Source organism: Mobula hypostoma, chromosome 13, assembly GCF_963921235.1.
Source record: "Mobula hypostoma chromosome 13, sMobHyp1.1, whole genome shotgun sequence".
Classification (NCBI taxonomy): Eukaryota; Metazoa; Chordata; class Chondrichthyes; order Myliobatiformes; family Myliobatidae; genus Mobula; species Mobula hypostoma.
In genome coordinates this window covers 97,649,823-97,664,021 of record NC_086109.1, presented here as the reverse complement: position 1 = coordinate 97,664,021, position 14,199 = coordinate 97,649,823, and the positions used below count along the sequence as shown (strand labels likewise).

General features: G+C 43.2%; 1 protein-coding gene across 8 annotated transcripts in view; it reads right to left on the bottom strand.

Annotated features, from left to right (window-relative positions):
- Positions 1 to 14,199, bottom strand: part of pde8a (phosphodiesterase 8A) — a 145,964-nt gene that overhangs the window by 79,163 nt on the left and 52,602 nt on the right. For 6 of the 8 annotated variants that reach the window (XR_010020210.1, XM_063066327.1, XM_063066321.1 and 3 more), the window contains 6 exons: positions 11,251 to 11,307; positions 10,622 to 10,812; positions 7,340 to 7,399; positions 6,624 to 6,681; positions 2,133 to 2,221; positions 747 to 825 (listed from right to left, as the gene is read on the bottom strand). Coding sequence is in view for 7 of the 8 variants with exons in the window: in XM_063066327.1 (XP_062922397.1) it covers positions 747 to 825; positions 2,133 to 2,221; positions 6,624 to 6,681; positions 7,340 to 7,399; positions 10,622 to 10,812; positions 11,251 to 11,307 (534 nt within the window). In the remaining variant the exon portion in view is untranslated. Of the gene's footprint in view, positions 1 to 746; positions 826 to 2,132; positions 2,222 to 6,623; positions 6,682 to 7,339; positions 7,400 to 10,621; positions 10,813 to 11,250; positions 11,310 to 14,199 lie in introns of all 8 variants that reach the window. The other 2 variants (XM_063066322.1, XM_063066323.1) reach the window with 1 other exon arrangement.

Here is a 14,199-nt window from a genome sequence, read left to right as displayed (position 1 = left end):
GCAGGATGCCCACTCCAAGGGAGAGTAGCAACAGTTCTGAATTTCCTCCATTTATAGACAATTTCTGACTGTGGAATGCTTTTGTAGACTTTTCCAGCTTCATGCATCTCAGGTCCTTTGAAAGTTGTTTTGATCGAGGCATGATGCACAGACACAGATCTTTCTTGAGAAGAACAAGCTGTCAGTAACCTGACTGTGTGTCTTTTTTTATTTGAAACAGGGCATGGCACCTCTACAACCCACACTTCCAATCTCATTTCATCGATTGACCTAACTCCAAATAGCTTTTGTAGAAGATGTTACCCCAGAGGTTCACATATTTCTTTAAACCTAGACTGTGTTTAAATGGTGTACTCAGTTTTGATGAGACATAGTACAATTTTTTGTGTGATATTAGTTTAGGCAGATTGTTTTAGTCTATTATTGTGACTTAGATGAAGATTGGACCACATTTTATGAGTAATTAAAGCAGAAAACCAGGTAATTGCAAAGGGTTCGCAAGCTTTTCTTTGCAGATGTATATATATGTTAAATACATATAACATATGCACGTTATACACATAAATTATATGTATAGTATTGTTTTTAAATCACTTTCCTTGAGGTGATGAAGAACTAAATATTACCTTAAAGTGTAAAAACCAGGCAAAGCGAGGCAAAACTGTTATTGAAAATGTGTAGACATTCGCGACTACTTTTAAATACAAGGGCAAGTTGGTTCCAATTGCTCATTGTCAGCAACTAACCTGAATAATATTATCTTCACTTGTAATTTCTATAGACTCTTGGCATTGTTCCAGAGCTGTGAAGATTGCACCAGATGCCCTGGAAGGGGGAGAAGGAAGAGTGGGGGGGGGGTGGGAAGACCATGAGGGGGAGAGAGTGGGGGGGGGGTGAAATGTAAAGAGCAAGTGAGAGGAGGAGGAGAAATAATTTTAATAAGTTCACACAGTACCAAACAGATCTTTCATGTTTTATGGAACTTCTGCAAGAAACTAGAATACAGATTTTCCACATTAATATTTTTGCTTGTATAGTATTCATTAGACAGGGGACACTTTAATGATCTTGCTGATATCACAGATGGAAACTATAAACATCCATGAGCAAGAATGTACCTCATTCACCATTAAATTCAACTGGTAACATGGTCAGGTAATGCTTCTACAAACTATAGCCCACAGCACTGGATTATTGACTGAGCTGCCCATAACGGTTCATTAATTTATTCTGCATGTCCTGGAACAGCACCTGCTGAGTGCCAAACCCATCTTCATCAGCTATAGAAAATGAACAGAGCTTCCAAACAACAGACCAGTCAGGGGTCCTGGAGGACAGCCTTTGTTGTGTGGGGTGTAGGGGGTGAGAGAGAGAAATAATAAGTGGTGTTTTAATCAGAAATATAAGAGATTATGCACAATTTGGACACCATAAACCTCTAACATTAACTAAGGGGTACGTGGAACCCAGGATGAGAACTCCTGTTATAGAGGTTTAAACAGAGGCAGAGATAGGGTGAATAGTCACAGTCTTTTCCTAGAGTAGGAGGGCATAGATTTAAGGTAAGGAAAGATTTAAAAGGGGACCTGAGGGGCAGCTTATTCCACATAGAGGGTGGTGGGTTTGTGGAGCGAGCTACCAGAGGTGGGAACAAGGACAAATTTACAAGACATTTTGACAGGTATATGGATAAAAAAAAACATGTTTCAAGGGACATGGTCCAAATGCAGGCAGGTGGAACTAGCAAAGCTAACTTGACATGATCGAGTTCAGCTGAAGGGTCTGCTTCTGCGCAGAACTCATAACTATTTCCTGTGATCATTTTCAGAATACTTGTGTTACCATCAACTTCCTTTCTCTCTTAATCCCACTGCAGGTAAGCATGGCAGCCCCTAGCAACCAGGTTTGACAGGAGTGAGAAGAGAAATAGTGCTCTTAGGATAAACATATATCAGTTGGCCCTGAGACACTTTGGATGCGATCCATGCTGATGACCAACAGATTAGAAGCCCTAAATGGGAATGACTAATGAGGATTGCAGAGAGAACAAAAGAGCACTCTGTAAACTGCTGTTTTATTAGTGCCATTTAACTCCATACATTAGCTCTATAGCTCAATGAAACAGTTTGTACCTCAGTTTGAATTGTGCACGGACTTCTCCAAACTCTAACTGGATGAGCTCATTATAGCAGGCAATGACACTGGGATTCTCGATGTACCACTGAAAAGACAAATGCACTGCACATCAGTGAAATTATAAAAGAAAATTCTGTCAAATGTTTACTAAGTTTACTACTGTCCTGAGCACTGAACTCTCCGGAGTCCTGGAGAAAGTTCAGTGAGAGAAGACCAAAAAAAACTAGGGCACACTTTGTTAGAGTTCAAGCAGTCTGGAGATAATATAAAGCTTCAAAGTTAGAATATTTTGGTTGGTTAAATGGGGAGAAATAATTCCTAATGGTAAACATCAGAATGCGTACAGATAATAAATTTAAAGATTATAAAAACAAAGGCAGCAAATCAATCCTCTATTTCTGGAGGGTTGTTAGGGCATGAAATGCAGCCACAAATTATAGGGAGAAACAGAGTCCGTATACAGCTTTTGCAAGCACATAAACATGAAAGAGTGGGAAGAGGGTGCAGTCAGCAGGAAAGCTGGCCTCGTACGCTCCCTGTAAAGACAGTACAATCCGTAGCATGCACCTCCTGTCAGTTGCTCAAAGGGGCATCCAGAAGCTGTGACGTCATCAACCTGGTTGAGCAGCCAATCACATTCGCACACAGCGTAAACGGGGAAAAAGTTTTTAATTAATTTATAAAATATTTTCAAAACATTCTAATAGAGTCACAGAACACTGCAGCACAGAAACAGGTCCTTCAGTCCTTTTAGTCTGTGCAAAACCATTAATCAGCCTAGTGCCACTGACCTGCACCCGGACCATAGCCTCCGTACACCTCTCATCCACAAATCTATCCAAATTTCTCTTGAATGTTGAAATCGAACCCGCACCCACCACTTCTGCTGGCAGTTCATTCCAGTCTCACCACGCCGAGTGAAGTTCCCCATAAATATTTCACCTTTCAACCTTAACCCATGACCTCTATAGTATGCTACTACTCACTGTGCAAGACCTACCCTGGTTGATCCTACCAAAGTGCAAGACCTCACACTTGTCTGCATTAAATTCCATCTATCATTTTTCAAGCTGGTTCAGGTCCATTGCAAACTTTGGCAGTCCTCCATGCTATCCACTATGCACCCAATCTTGGTGTCATCCACAAATCTGCTGATCCAGATAACCATATTATCATCCAGATCATTGATATAGATAACAATAACAAAGCAGCGCTGATCCTTGCTGCATTTCATGAGTCACAGGCCTCAAGTCAGAGAGGTAACCACCCATAACCATCTCTGGCTTCTCTCATGATGCCAATTTACAAGCTCATTTTGAATGCCAAGCAACTGAACCTCCATGACCAACCCGAGCAGGACCTTGTCAAAGGCCTTGTTAAAGTCCATGTAGACAACATCCACTACCTTGCCTTCATCAATTTTCCTGGTAACTTTAAAAAACTTGAAAAGTTTGGTTAGACACGATTTACCATAAACAAAGCCACCATATTGACTATCCCTAATCAATCCCTGTCTATCCAAATTCTTATATATCCGGTACCTTATAATAACTTCCTACTACTAATATCAGGCTCACCTGCCTAAGTGGTATACTTATTACTGAGGGCAACTGCCCCAGGGGTACTCTGTACTGGCTGCCTATTTCTTTTCCCTCTCCTGCAAGGTACCAGGTACCTGCTTCCTGCAACTTAGGAGTGACGACCTCCCTATAGCTCCCATCACCTCCTCAACCTCCAAGGAGCTGTAGCTTGGTGTACTTTGCGCAGATGCAGTTATCAGCGAGAATGAGGGTCTCCAAAATTTCCCACATTTCACACAAATAACAGCCCTAACTCTGAACCCATCCTGAGCGACTAGCTATGTACGAACAGAAAAAAAAACTTACTGGAAACTTACTTGGAGCCCGTCTAAGCCTGGTGAGCCAAAGCCAAACCACTAACATTGGCCCAGTCACACAATGGCCACTCCACTCACACTCCTTTCTTCTTATTGGCTCAATGACTCACTCCCAACGAGATCCGCAGTTTTCAAATGGCTTTCACCCTGCAAAATATTGTTCTCTCACTCACTACTCCAAACAGTGACTCACTCTCAACAAGACTTGAAGTTTTCAAATTGCTTTCAGCCAACTGTCTTGTTGGGAATGAGTCATTGAAGTAGCAAGTGTTGCTGTCTCACTTGCTACTTCAATGACTCATTCCCAACAAGACAGTTTAGGGGAATGGGCAAAGAAGTGACAAATGAAATACAATGTTGGAAAGTGTATGGTCATGCACTTTGGTGGAAGAAATAAATGGGCAGACTATTATTTAGATGGGGAAATGCAAAAAGACTTAAGAGTCCTTGTGCAAGATACCCTAAAGGTTAGCCTCCAGGTTGAGATGGTTGTGAAGGCAGCAAATGCAATGTTTGCATTCATTTCTAGAGGAGTAGAATATAAGAGCAGGGATGTGATGTTGATTCTCTTGGAGTAGCGTGTGCAGTTTTGGGCTCCTTATTTTAGAAAGGATTACTGAGAGTGGAAAGGGTTCAGAGAAGGTTCACAAGAATGATTCCAGGAATGAAAGGGTTACTGTATAAGGAACTTCTGGCAGCTCTTGGGCTGTATTCCCTGGAGTTCAGGAGAATGAGGGGGGATCTCATAGAAACATTTCAAATGTAAAAAGGCCTGAACAGGTTAGATATGGCAAAGTTATTTCCCATGGTAGGGGAGTCTAGGACAAGAGGGCATGAAGTCAGGATTGAAGGACGCCCATTTAGAACAGAGATGCGGAGAAATTACTTTAGTCAGAGGGTGGTAAATCTGTGGAATTTGTTGCCACGAGCAGCTGTGGAGGCCAAGTCATTTGGTGTATTTAAGGCAGAGATAGATAGGTTCTTGATTAGCCAGGGCATCAAAGAGTATGGGGAGAAGGCAGGGGAGTGTGGATGACTGAAAGAATTGGATCAGCCCATGATTGAATGGCAGAGCATACTCGATGGGCCGAGTGGCCTACTCCTGCTGCTATATCTTATGGTTTTCAAATGACCCCCACCCTGCAATGTCTCTCGCTTGCTATTTCAAACAATGACCAAATGCACGTGCTAGAATATCAAAAATGTTTAAAATGAAAATCCATCATATTTGATACTTAAGGGAGCTGTAATTAATTTTAAAATATTTTTTGTAAGAGAAAGATTGTTGAGCAGTAATTATGATTTTATTCACCACTAAGAACTTGGAGCTCCTGCAACAAAAGCAAACTACCCCGATGACTAGTGAATACTTTGTTCCAGGACGCTCGTCAACAGTTTGCCTCATGATTCCCTGCAGAATTTGAAGCAAGTTCCAGCCCCAACATCCACCTTCTCACCAACTCTCAGCTCAGAATAAAAGGTCTCTTTTTTTCATCCAATGGATGTCACATTCTTTAATGTAAATTCCCAAATTAAACGGATCAATTACATAAACACGCAGCATGTGCTCCAAGCAAAATTCTGCACAGCAAAATAGCTTCTTAGTAACACCATCCTTCAGCTGTGAAATTCTAATTATAATTCCAAAGTAATCAGATTCCATGTTAATAGACCCCCGGAATTAAATAACAGAAATCTCTCCCACCCAGATCCTGCTGTCCATTATCAATCAGTAATCACACACCAATATAAAATGCACCAGCACCGAAAAAGCATTCTTCTCCCCATCCAAGCACTTCCTTTCCTGGCTGCCTGGTCAACCCTACATCAAATATGGAAATGACTAATTAAAACACAGTGGAGCAGTGGAATCCTGAGCCAGAATGTTCTACATATAACACGGTCCCATATGGAGCGATGGCTCAAGTTCAGGTAACCCAAGCCAAGATCAAAGTGCTTCAATCTTTTTGGGAAGCTGAAAATTCTGAACAAAGCTAATGCCATCAAATAACGTACTCAAGGTAAATTAACAAAGTACTCAATGTCACTAACTGTTGTCTACCCATCACTTGAGACTTAAACTTGATCTCTCCCATCTCCTTCACCTGACAGAAGTTAGTCCAGGAACTGCAGGCCTGCATTGCTACAGAAGCATCTATTGGTGCAATACCAAAGGTGGCAGTGAAATAATTGTGCAGAGAGTGAAAGCAAATTGTAGCACCTGCCAAATGGTACAAACAAAACACTCAAGAGGAAACCACTGCTTGATCATTTACTCTTGTTAGACAGGCACTCAAAGATTAAAATTTGCTTTCCAAATTAACATATTCCCATCATTGCAACTATTGCACAATTACAAAGGAAGAACAAAATGTGAATGAAGAATTCTCATCCTGCACCTGCCACTTAACAACCCCAGTCTTCGCCCCGTGAGGATTTCAGGTGTGGGGTATTACAGATTGTAGATTCTGGCTTTAACTATCCACTGTGCCCACAGCTGGGGCTTCCACCAGCAATCCATCAAATATTCCCAATGTGAATAATCTGAAGCCCAAGGACAAAGGACAGAAACAAAGAACCAACAACCTACCCGTGTGAATCCTGCAGTAAGCAATGGCATCACAGAGACTTCCTCCTGATCCTTTTGTCTAAAATGCAATGTCATTGTAACATTAAAAGCTTAGAAAACGTCAACATACAAAAACAAAGTAAATCAGCGAGTTTCAAATTAATTCTACCTAATACTGTTCTGATGCTTAAGAAAGGCTTTAAGAATAAGCCGGGCAATTATAGGCTGGTCAGCTTAACATCCGTAGTGGGCAAGTTAGTGGAAGGATTTTAAAAAGGGACAGTATTTGGATAGACAAGACCTGCTTAGGGATAGTGATAATGGCTTTGCATGTGGTAGGTCCGATCGAACCAATCTTAATAGTTTTTTTGAGAAGGGTACCAGGACACCGGATGAAGGAAAGGCAATGGATGTTGTCTACATGGACTTCAGCAAGGCCTCTGACAAAGTTCCGCAGATGAGGCAGGTCCAGAAAGTTCAGCTGCCCAGCATTCAGGATGAGGTAGTAAATTAGATTCAACACTAGTTTCACGGGAGAACCCAGATACTGGCATTTGGGATAAAGGCCTTCATTGGTCAGGGCATTGAATACAAGAGTAGGGGGTTGATACTTGAACTTTGAATGGCAGAGCAGACAGTGGGCCAGACGGCCTAATTCTGCTCCTATGTCTTATGCTCTTAAATAATGGCAGCCTCACTGAATGGAGTGAGGCTCTCAGCTCCAATAAGATACTTACATTTGTTTGGCAACAGCAACAATGACAGTGCCTTCCGATGATTGTGTTGCTCTGATAGACCTGTAAGCAATGATATAATTGGTTTATTTACCAGCAAATCCAAACATAATAGAGAGAAATCAGTTATACTGAACTGTACAACAGAACATTTAATTAATAACGATAGCTATAGCTTGAAGATTCAACTGAGTAAACAGACGAGTAAAAAAACTGAAAATATTTCATACTGAGCACCAGAACCCTATTCGAACATGCATGCACCCCACATGAGACCACACATTTAAACCATAAACATTATGAAATGAACAGCTAAATGAAGCATTAACACTTGCCATGATATACCCAGGATAGAGGAGTTCCAACACAAGAGCCAGAGGAGTGTTGCAAATTTAAATTAGTAACAGTAAAGTTTTAGGGATAAAAAAACAAAGTTCAGTGTTAGAGTGAGGAAATAGATGGAGTGGAAATGCTCAACAGCACAAGAAAGATTTGGGTGTGTGTTTTGTCATACCTTAATGACACCTGACTAGAGCCCTCTAATAAAATTTCATTAAAAACAGAAGTGTACTAAACCCCTAGGAAGAGTGAACAGGGAGATGGTCTTTTATCTGTTAGCGACTAACAGATAGAGATCAAAGTAACATCAAAAAGATGTCTTTTCCCACTGCCACAACTGCAAAGATCACCTTTAGCAGTGTGCAGATTTTTGTTTGATCTTTCATTATTTAAATGAACCATGATTTTCCCATAAACCTGAACTTATATTTTATACTTTATTGTCGCCAAACAATTGATACTGAAATGTACAATCAAAGCAATATTTGATTCTGCGCTTCCTGCTCCCTGAATTACAAATTGATAGTAAATATTAAAAATTTAAATTATAAATTATAAATAGAAAATAGAAGAATGGAAAGTAAGGTAGTGCAAAAAAACCGAGAGGCAGGTCCGGATATTTGGAGGGTACGGCCCAGATCCGGGTCAGGATCCGTTCAGCAGTCTTATCACAGTTGGAAAGAAGCTGTTCCCAAATCTGGCCGTACAAGTCTTCAAGCTCTTGAGCCTTCTCCCGGAGGGAAGAGGGACGAAAAGTGTGTTGGCTGGGTGGGTCGTAGCCTTGATTATCTTGGCAGCACTGCTCCGACAGTGTGCGGTGTAAAGTGAGTCCAAGGACGGAAGATTGGTTTGTGTGATGAGCTGCGCCATATTCACGATCTTCTGCAGCTTCTTCCAGTCTTGGACAGGACAACTTCCATACTAGGTTGTGAAGCACCCTAGAAGGATGGTTTCTACGGTGCATCTATAAAAATTAGCGAGGGTTTTAGGGGACAGGCCAAAATTCTTTAGTTTTCTCAGGAAGTAAAGGCGTTGGTGGGCCTTCTTGGCAGTGGACTCTGCTTGGTTGGACCAAGTCAGGTCATTTGTGATATTGACCCCAAGGAACTTAAAGCTTTTGACCTGTTCCACTTGAGCACCACCAATGTAAATTGGGTCGTGCGGTCCGCTACTCCTTCTGAAGTCAACAACCAATTCCTTCGTCTTGCTGACATTGAGGGATAGGTTATTGTCTTCGCACCATGCCACCAGGTTCTTAATTTCCTCTTTGTACTCAAACTCATCATTATCCGAGATACGGCCTACAATTGTTGTGTCATCAGCAAACTTATATATTGAGTTCGATGGAAACTTGGCTACACAATCATGGGTGTACAGTGCTCAGAGTGATTGTAGAGGAGAGCTTGTCCCCTATTTTAACAGCCTGGATCCTGTCTGTGAGGAAGTTGAAGATCCAGCTGCAGATCTGAGTGCTAAGGCCCAAGTTCCAGAGCTTAGGAATCAGTTTATTTGGAATGATGGTGTTAAAGGCAGAGCTGTAGTCAATGAAAAGGAGCCTTACGTATGCGTCTTTATTCTCCAGGTGTTCTAAGGAGGAATAGGGCCAGAGAGATGGCATCTGCCTTTGACCTGTTGCTCCGGTAGGCCAACTGCAAAGCGTCGAGGTTGACCGGTAGGCTGTGGTTGATGTGTGCCATAACCAATCGCTCGAAGCACTTCATAGCAATTGATGTCAGAGCCACAGGTCGACAGTCATTCAGGCATGCCACCTTGCTCTTCTTTGGCACTGAATTATCGTTGCCTTCTTAAAACACAAGGGGATCTTAGACTGAAGCAAGGAGCAGTTGAGATGTCAGCAAACACTCCAGCTAGCTCGCTTGCACAGGCCCGGAGAACCCGTCCCGGATTCCATGTAGCGACTGGTATCCCCGGACCTAAAAGCTGCAGCTCTAGCCTTTAAAAGGGACTTGACCTCAATTTATCCAAGGTTTCCGGTTAGGGAATACCCGGATCGTCTTGCGAAACACATAGTCCTCCGTGCATTTCCAAATAAAGTCCGTGACAGCTAAGGCATACTCATCGAGGTTAGCTGCCAAGTCCTTGAATACTAAACACTCCACCGATTCAAAGCAGTCACGGAGGACCTCATCCATTTCCTCTGTCCAACACGACACTACTTTTGACACCGTGACCTCCCACTTCAGTTTCTGTTTATAAACTGGGAGGAGTCTGGCCTGATGGTTCGATTTTCCGAAGTGAGGTCATAGGACAGAACGGCAGGCATCTTTGACTGCTGTGTAGCAGTGGTCAAGTATATTCGGGCCTCTAGTGGGGCAGCAGACATGTTGGTATAACTTTGGCAGCACCTTTCTAAGGTTGGCCTGGTTAAAGTCCCCGGCTGTAATGAGCAAAGCCTCCAGATACCTGATCTCAAATTCACTGATGTTGGCATACAGTATGTTCAGAGCACACTCCACGTCCGCCTGGGGAGGAATGTAGACCACTGTCAGTATGACTGAGGTGAATTCCCATGGCAGATAGTAGGACGACACTTCACCGACAGGTGTTCCAGGTCTGGGCTGCAGGAGCTCATCAGTGCCACTGTGTCCCAGCACCACGCAGTCTCCCTTTAAGATCATCCACCTTGTTCTCTATGGCTTGCACATTAGCTAGTAGGATGGTGGGCATAGGGACCCTGAAGCCCCTCAGCTTCAATCTGACCAGCAGCCCAGCTCTTTTTATTTCAGTTCTTTCAAATTGTAGGTGGAGTAAGGGAGGCACTGAAAAAGTTCACACAGCACACAGTGAAGAGGTAGGTGTTTAATAGGAAACCTATGTCAAGCATTAGAAACAGTCTGATAGCTAGCACTAACAGCCACATTCAGGAAACTAACCCGCAAGCATAATGAGGCTCCAGTCTGTACAAGAGTCAAAGAAGCTACTCACAGGCATAATGTCTCCGCATCAAAATACTTGGAATGCCTGTTGTCTATGATGATGATTTCATGATTTTTGTCCAAGAAGCACCTCAGTGCAGCCTCTGGTGTCTGTACCACATTGCACTTGTACCCTGCCCGATCACATGCCCAGTAGAACCCGGCACTCTGGCTATCTTCCCTGGGAAACACGAGAAGAACCTGAAGACAACAGATTTATACAATTAGCAGCACAGGTTAATGCAGCAGCTTTACAGGCAAAGAACCTGCCACAGACTTATTGAACTCAGTAACGTCAGAAAATGCCATACCCATCTGTGAAGAATCAATGTCATTGCATCAAAAGTAGAAAAAAATTGAGCGAATCAATGTTTTAATTGCAGAGATGGGAGTGGTGGAGAGGCAATGTCTGTAATAGTCTACTGACCAGACACAGTCAGACAATCTTTTCTCCTCAGGTCTTCCAGTTTCAACAATCGCTCATTGTCTGGAAAGCGAAGTTGAGGCTAACAATCACATCAGCGAATGGATTTACTGAATGGCACAGCAGCACCATTCTTACTTCTATTTCATTCATTCTTATAATTACAACCTAAACTCAAGGCTTCAATTCTCAGTCTTTGGCTTCATTACGTGTACCTGAATGGCTTCCTGTTGGATCTTCATTGGTCCGAACTGAACCTCAGTCACTGTTCCCTGTGTACAGAAACAGCACAAGATGAAAAACCAGCACATTTTTTTAATATATATAAACTCAAGTTAAACAGATATTGGACCCAACTTTACAAGTCTGCACATGAATTTTCACTGTATTCTTCTGGGAGAACATGAGGGCACATCAGGATTGTCCCCATTTCACATCACTCCACAGACACACACAATCCTAAATTCCATTAACTAAAAATTCTAAAGAGAATCAGTTGAGCATTGGTGGGGAATGAGGGATCATAATCTAGCCTCTTCTTGAATTTAGAATTACCCATTCATTTTGGATTCATTTAAATGCCACACAGAATTATCCACCCTTCTCATTTATACCAGCTCAAGTTTGAGATACCATGGGCTTTAGTTGTTAATCAGAATAGGACACCCCTTTTGTCCAACATCTTCCTCCTCTTGACTCTAGAAAATGTAAGAGTGCAGTAGAAATGTACACACCACTCCAGTTGAGTTGAAGATTAAAATGTATAGATTAAGGTCTGACCTAGTGTTGTAAATATAAATTAACTTCAAAATAAATCTGTCAAAAAAATTAAAGATCTTTCTATGACCAGAATTAGAGATTAATCTTCATGCAAAGGGTTATAGATTCCTCACCCTTAAATCATTATTTAAAAATCAGAAGCAGACAAGCCTTGTCTGCTTCTGGAATTTTTGCAAGAGACAGGGTGAGAAGAGGAACACTCCAGATAGCTTCCTGCACGCATGCTGAGCTCGTTGACTTCATTAACTTTGCCTCCAACTTTCACCCTGCCCTCAAGTTTACCTGGTCCATTTCCGACACCTCCCTCCCCTTTCTAGATCTTTTTGTCTCTGTCTCTGGAGACAGCTTATCCACTGATGTCTACTATAAGCCTACTGACTCTCACAGCTATCTGGACTATTCCTCTTCTCATCCGGTCTCTTGCAAAAACGCCATCCCCTTCTCGCAATTCCTCTGTCTCCGCCGCATCTGCTCTCAGGATGAGGCTTTTCATTCCAGGACGAAGGAGATGTCCTCCTTTTTTAAAGAAAAGGGCTTCCCTTCCTGCACTATCAACTCTGCTCTCAAACGCATCTCCCCCATTTCACATACATCTGCTCTCACTCCATTCTCCCGCCACCCCACTAGGAATAGGGTTCCCCTGGTCCTCACCTACCACCCCACCAGCCTCCGGGTCCAACATATTATTCTCCGTAACTTCCGCCACCTCCAACGGGATTCCACCACTAAGCACATCTTTCCCTCCCCCCATCTCTCTGCTTTCCGCAGGGATCGCTCCCTACGCGACTCTGTTGTCTATTCGTCCCCCCCATCCCTCCCCACTGATCTCCCTCCTGGCACTTACCCTTGTAAGTGGAACAAGTGCTACACATGCCCTTACACTTCCTCCCTTACCACCATTCAGGGCCCCAAACAGTCCTTCCAGGTGAGGCGACACTTCACCTGTGAGTCGGCTGGGGTGATATACTGCGTCCGGTGCTCCTGATGTGGCCTTCTATATATTGGTGAGACCCGACGCAGACTGGGAAACCGCTTTACTGAACACCTACGCTCTGTCCGCCAGAGAAAGCAGGATCTCCCAGTGGCCACATATTTTAATTCCACATCCCATTCCCATTCTGAAATGTCTATCCACAGCCTCCTCTACTGTAAAGATGAAGCCACACTCAGGTTGGAGGAACAACACCTTATATTCCGTCTGGGTAGCCTCCAACCTGATGGCATGAACATCGACTTCTCTAACTTCCGCTAATGCCCCACCTCCCCCTCGTACCCCATCTGTTTTTTTTATACACACATTCTTTCTCTCACTCTCCTTTTTCTCCCCGTCCCTCTGACTATACCCCTTGCCCATCCTCTGGTTCCCCCTCCCCCTTGTCTTTCTCCCTGGGCCTCCTGTCCCATGATCCTCTCGTATCCCCTTTGCCAATCACCTGTCCAGCTCTTGGCTCCATCCCTCCCCCTCCTGTCTTCTCCTATCATTTTGGATCTCCCCCTCCCCCTCTCAAATCTCTTACTAACTCTTCCTTCAGTTAGTCCTGACGAAGGGTCTCGGCCCGAAACGTCGACTGCACCTCTTCCTAGAGATGCTGCCTGGCCTGCTGCGTTCACCAGCAACTTTGATGTGTGTTGCTTGAACTTCCAGCATCTGCAGAATTCCTGCTGTTTGCGAACTCAATTATATATATTGAATAGATTATTCAAAAATGTGCAAAAACAGAAATACTGTATATTAAAAAAAAGTGAGGTAGCTTCAAAGCTTCAAAGTCCATTTAGGAATCTGATGGCAGAGGGGAAGAAGTTGTTCCTGAATCACTGAGTGTGTGCCTTCAGGCTTCTGTACCTCCTACCTGATGGTAACTGTGAGAAAAGTGCATGTCCAGGGTGCTGGAGGTCTTTAATAATGGACGCTGCCTTTCTGAGACACCACTCCCTAAAGATGTCCTGGGTACTTTGTAGGCTAGTGCCCAAGATGGAGTTGACTAGATTTACAACCTTCTGCAGCTTCTTTCGGTCCTGTGCAGTAGCCCCTCCATACCAGACATTGATGCAGCCTGTCAGAATGCTCTCCACGGTACAACTACAGAAGTTTTTGAGTGCATTTGTTGACATGCCAAATCGCTTCAAACTCCTAATAAAGTATAGCCGCTGTCATGCCTTGTTTATGACATCACTAGGTTGGGACCAGGTTAGATCCTCCGAGATCTTGACACCCAGGAACTTGAAGCTGCTCAGCCTCTTTACTTCTGATCCCTCTATGAAGATTGGTATGTATTCCTTTATCTTACCCTTCCTGAAGTCCACAATCAGTTCTTTCGCCTTACTGACATTGAGTGCCAGGTTGTTGCTGCAGCACCATTCCACTGGTTGGCATATCTCACTCC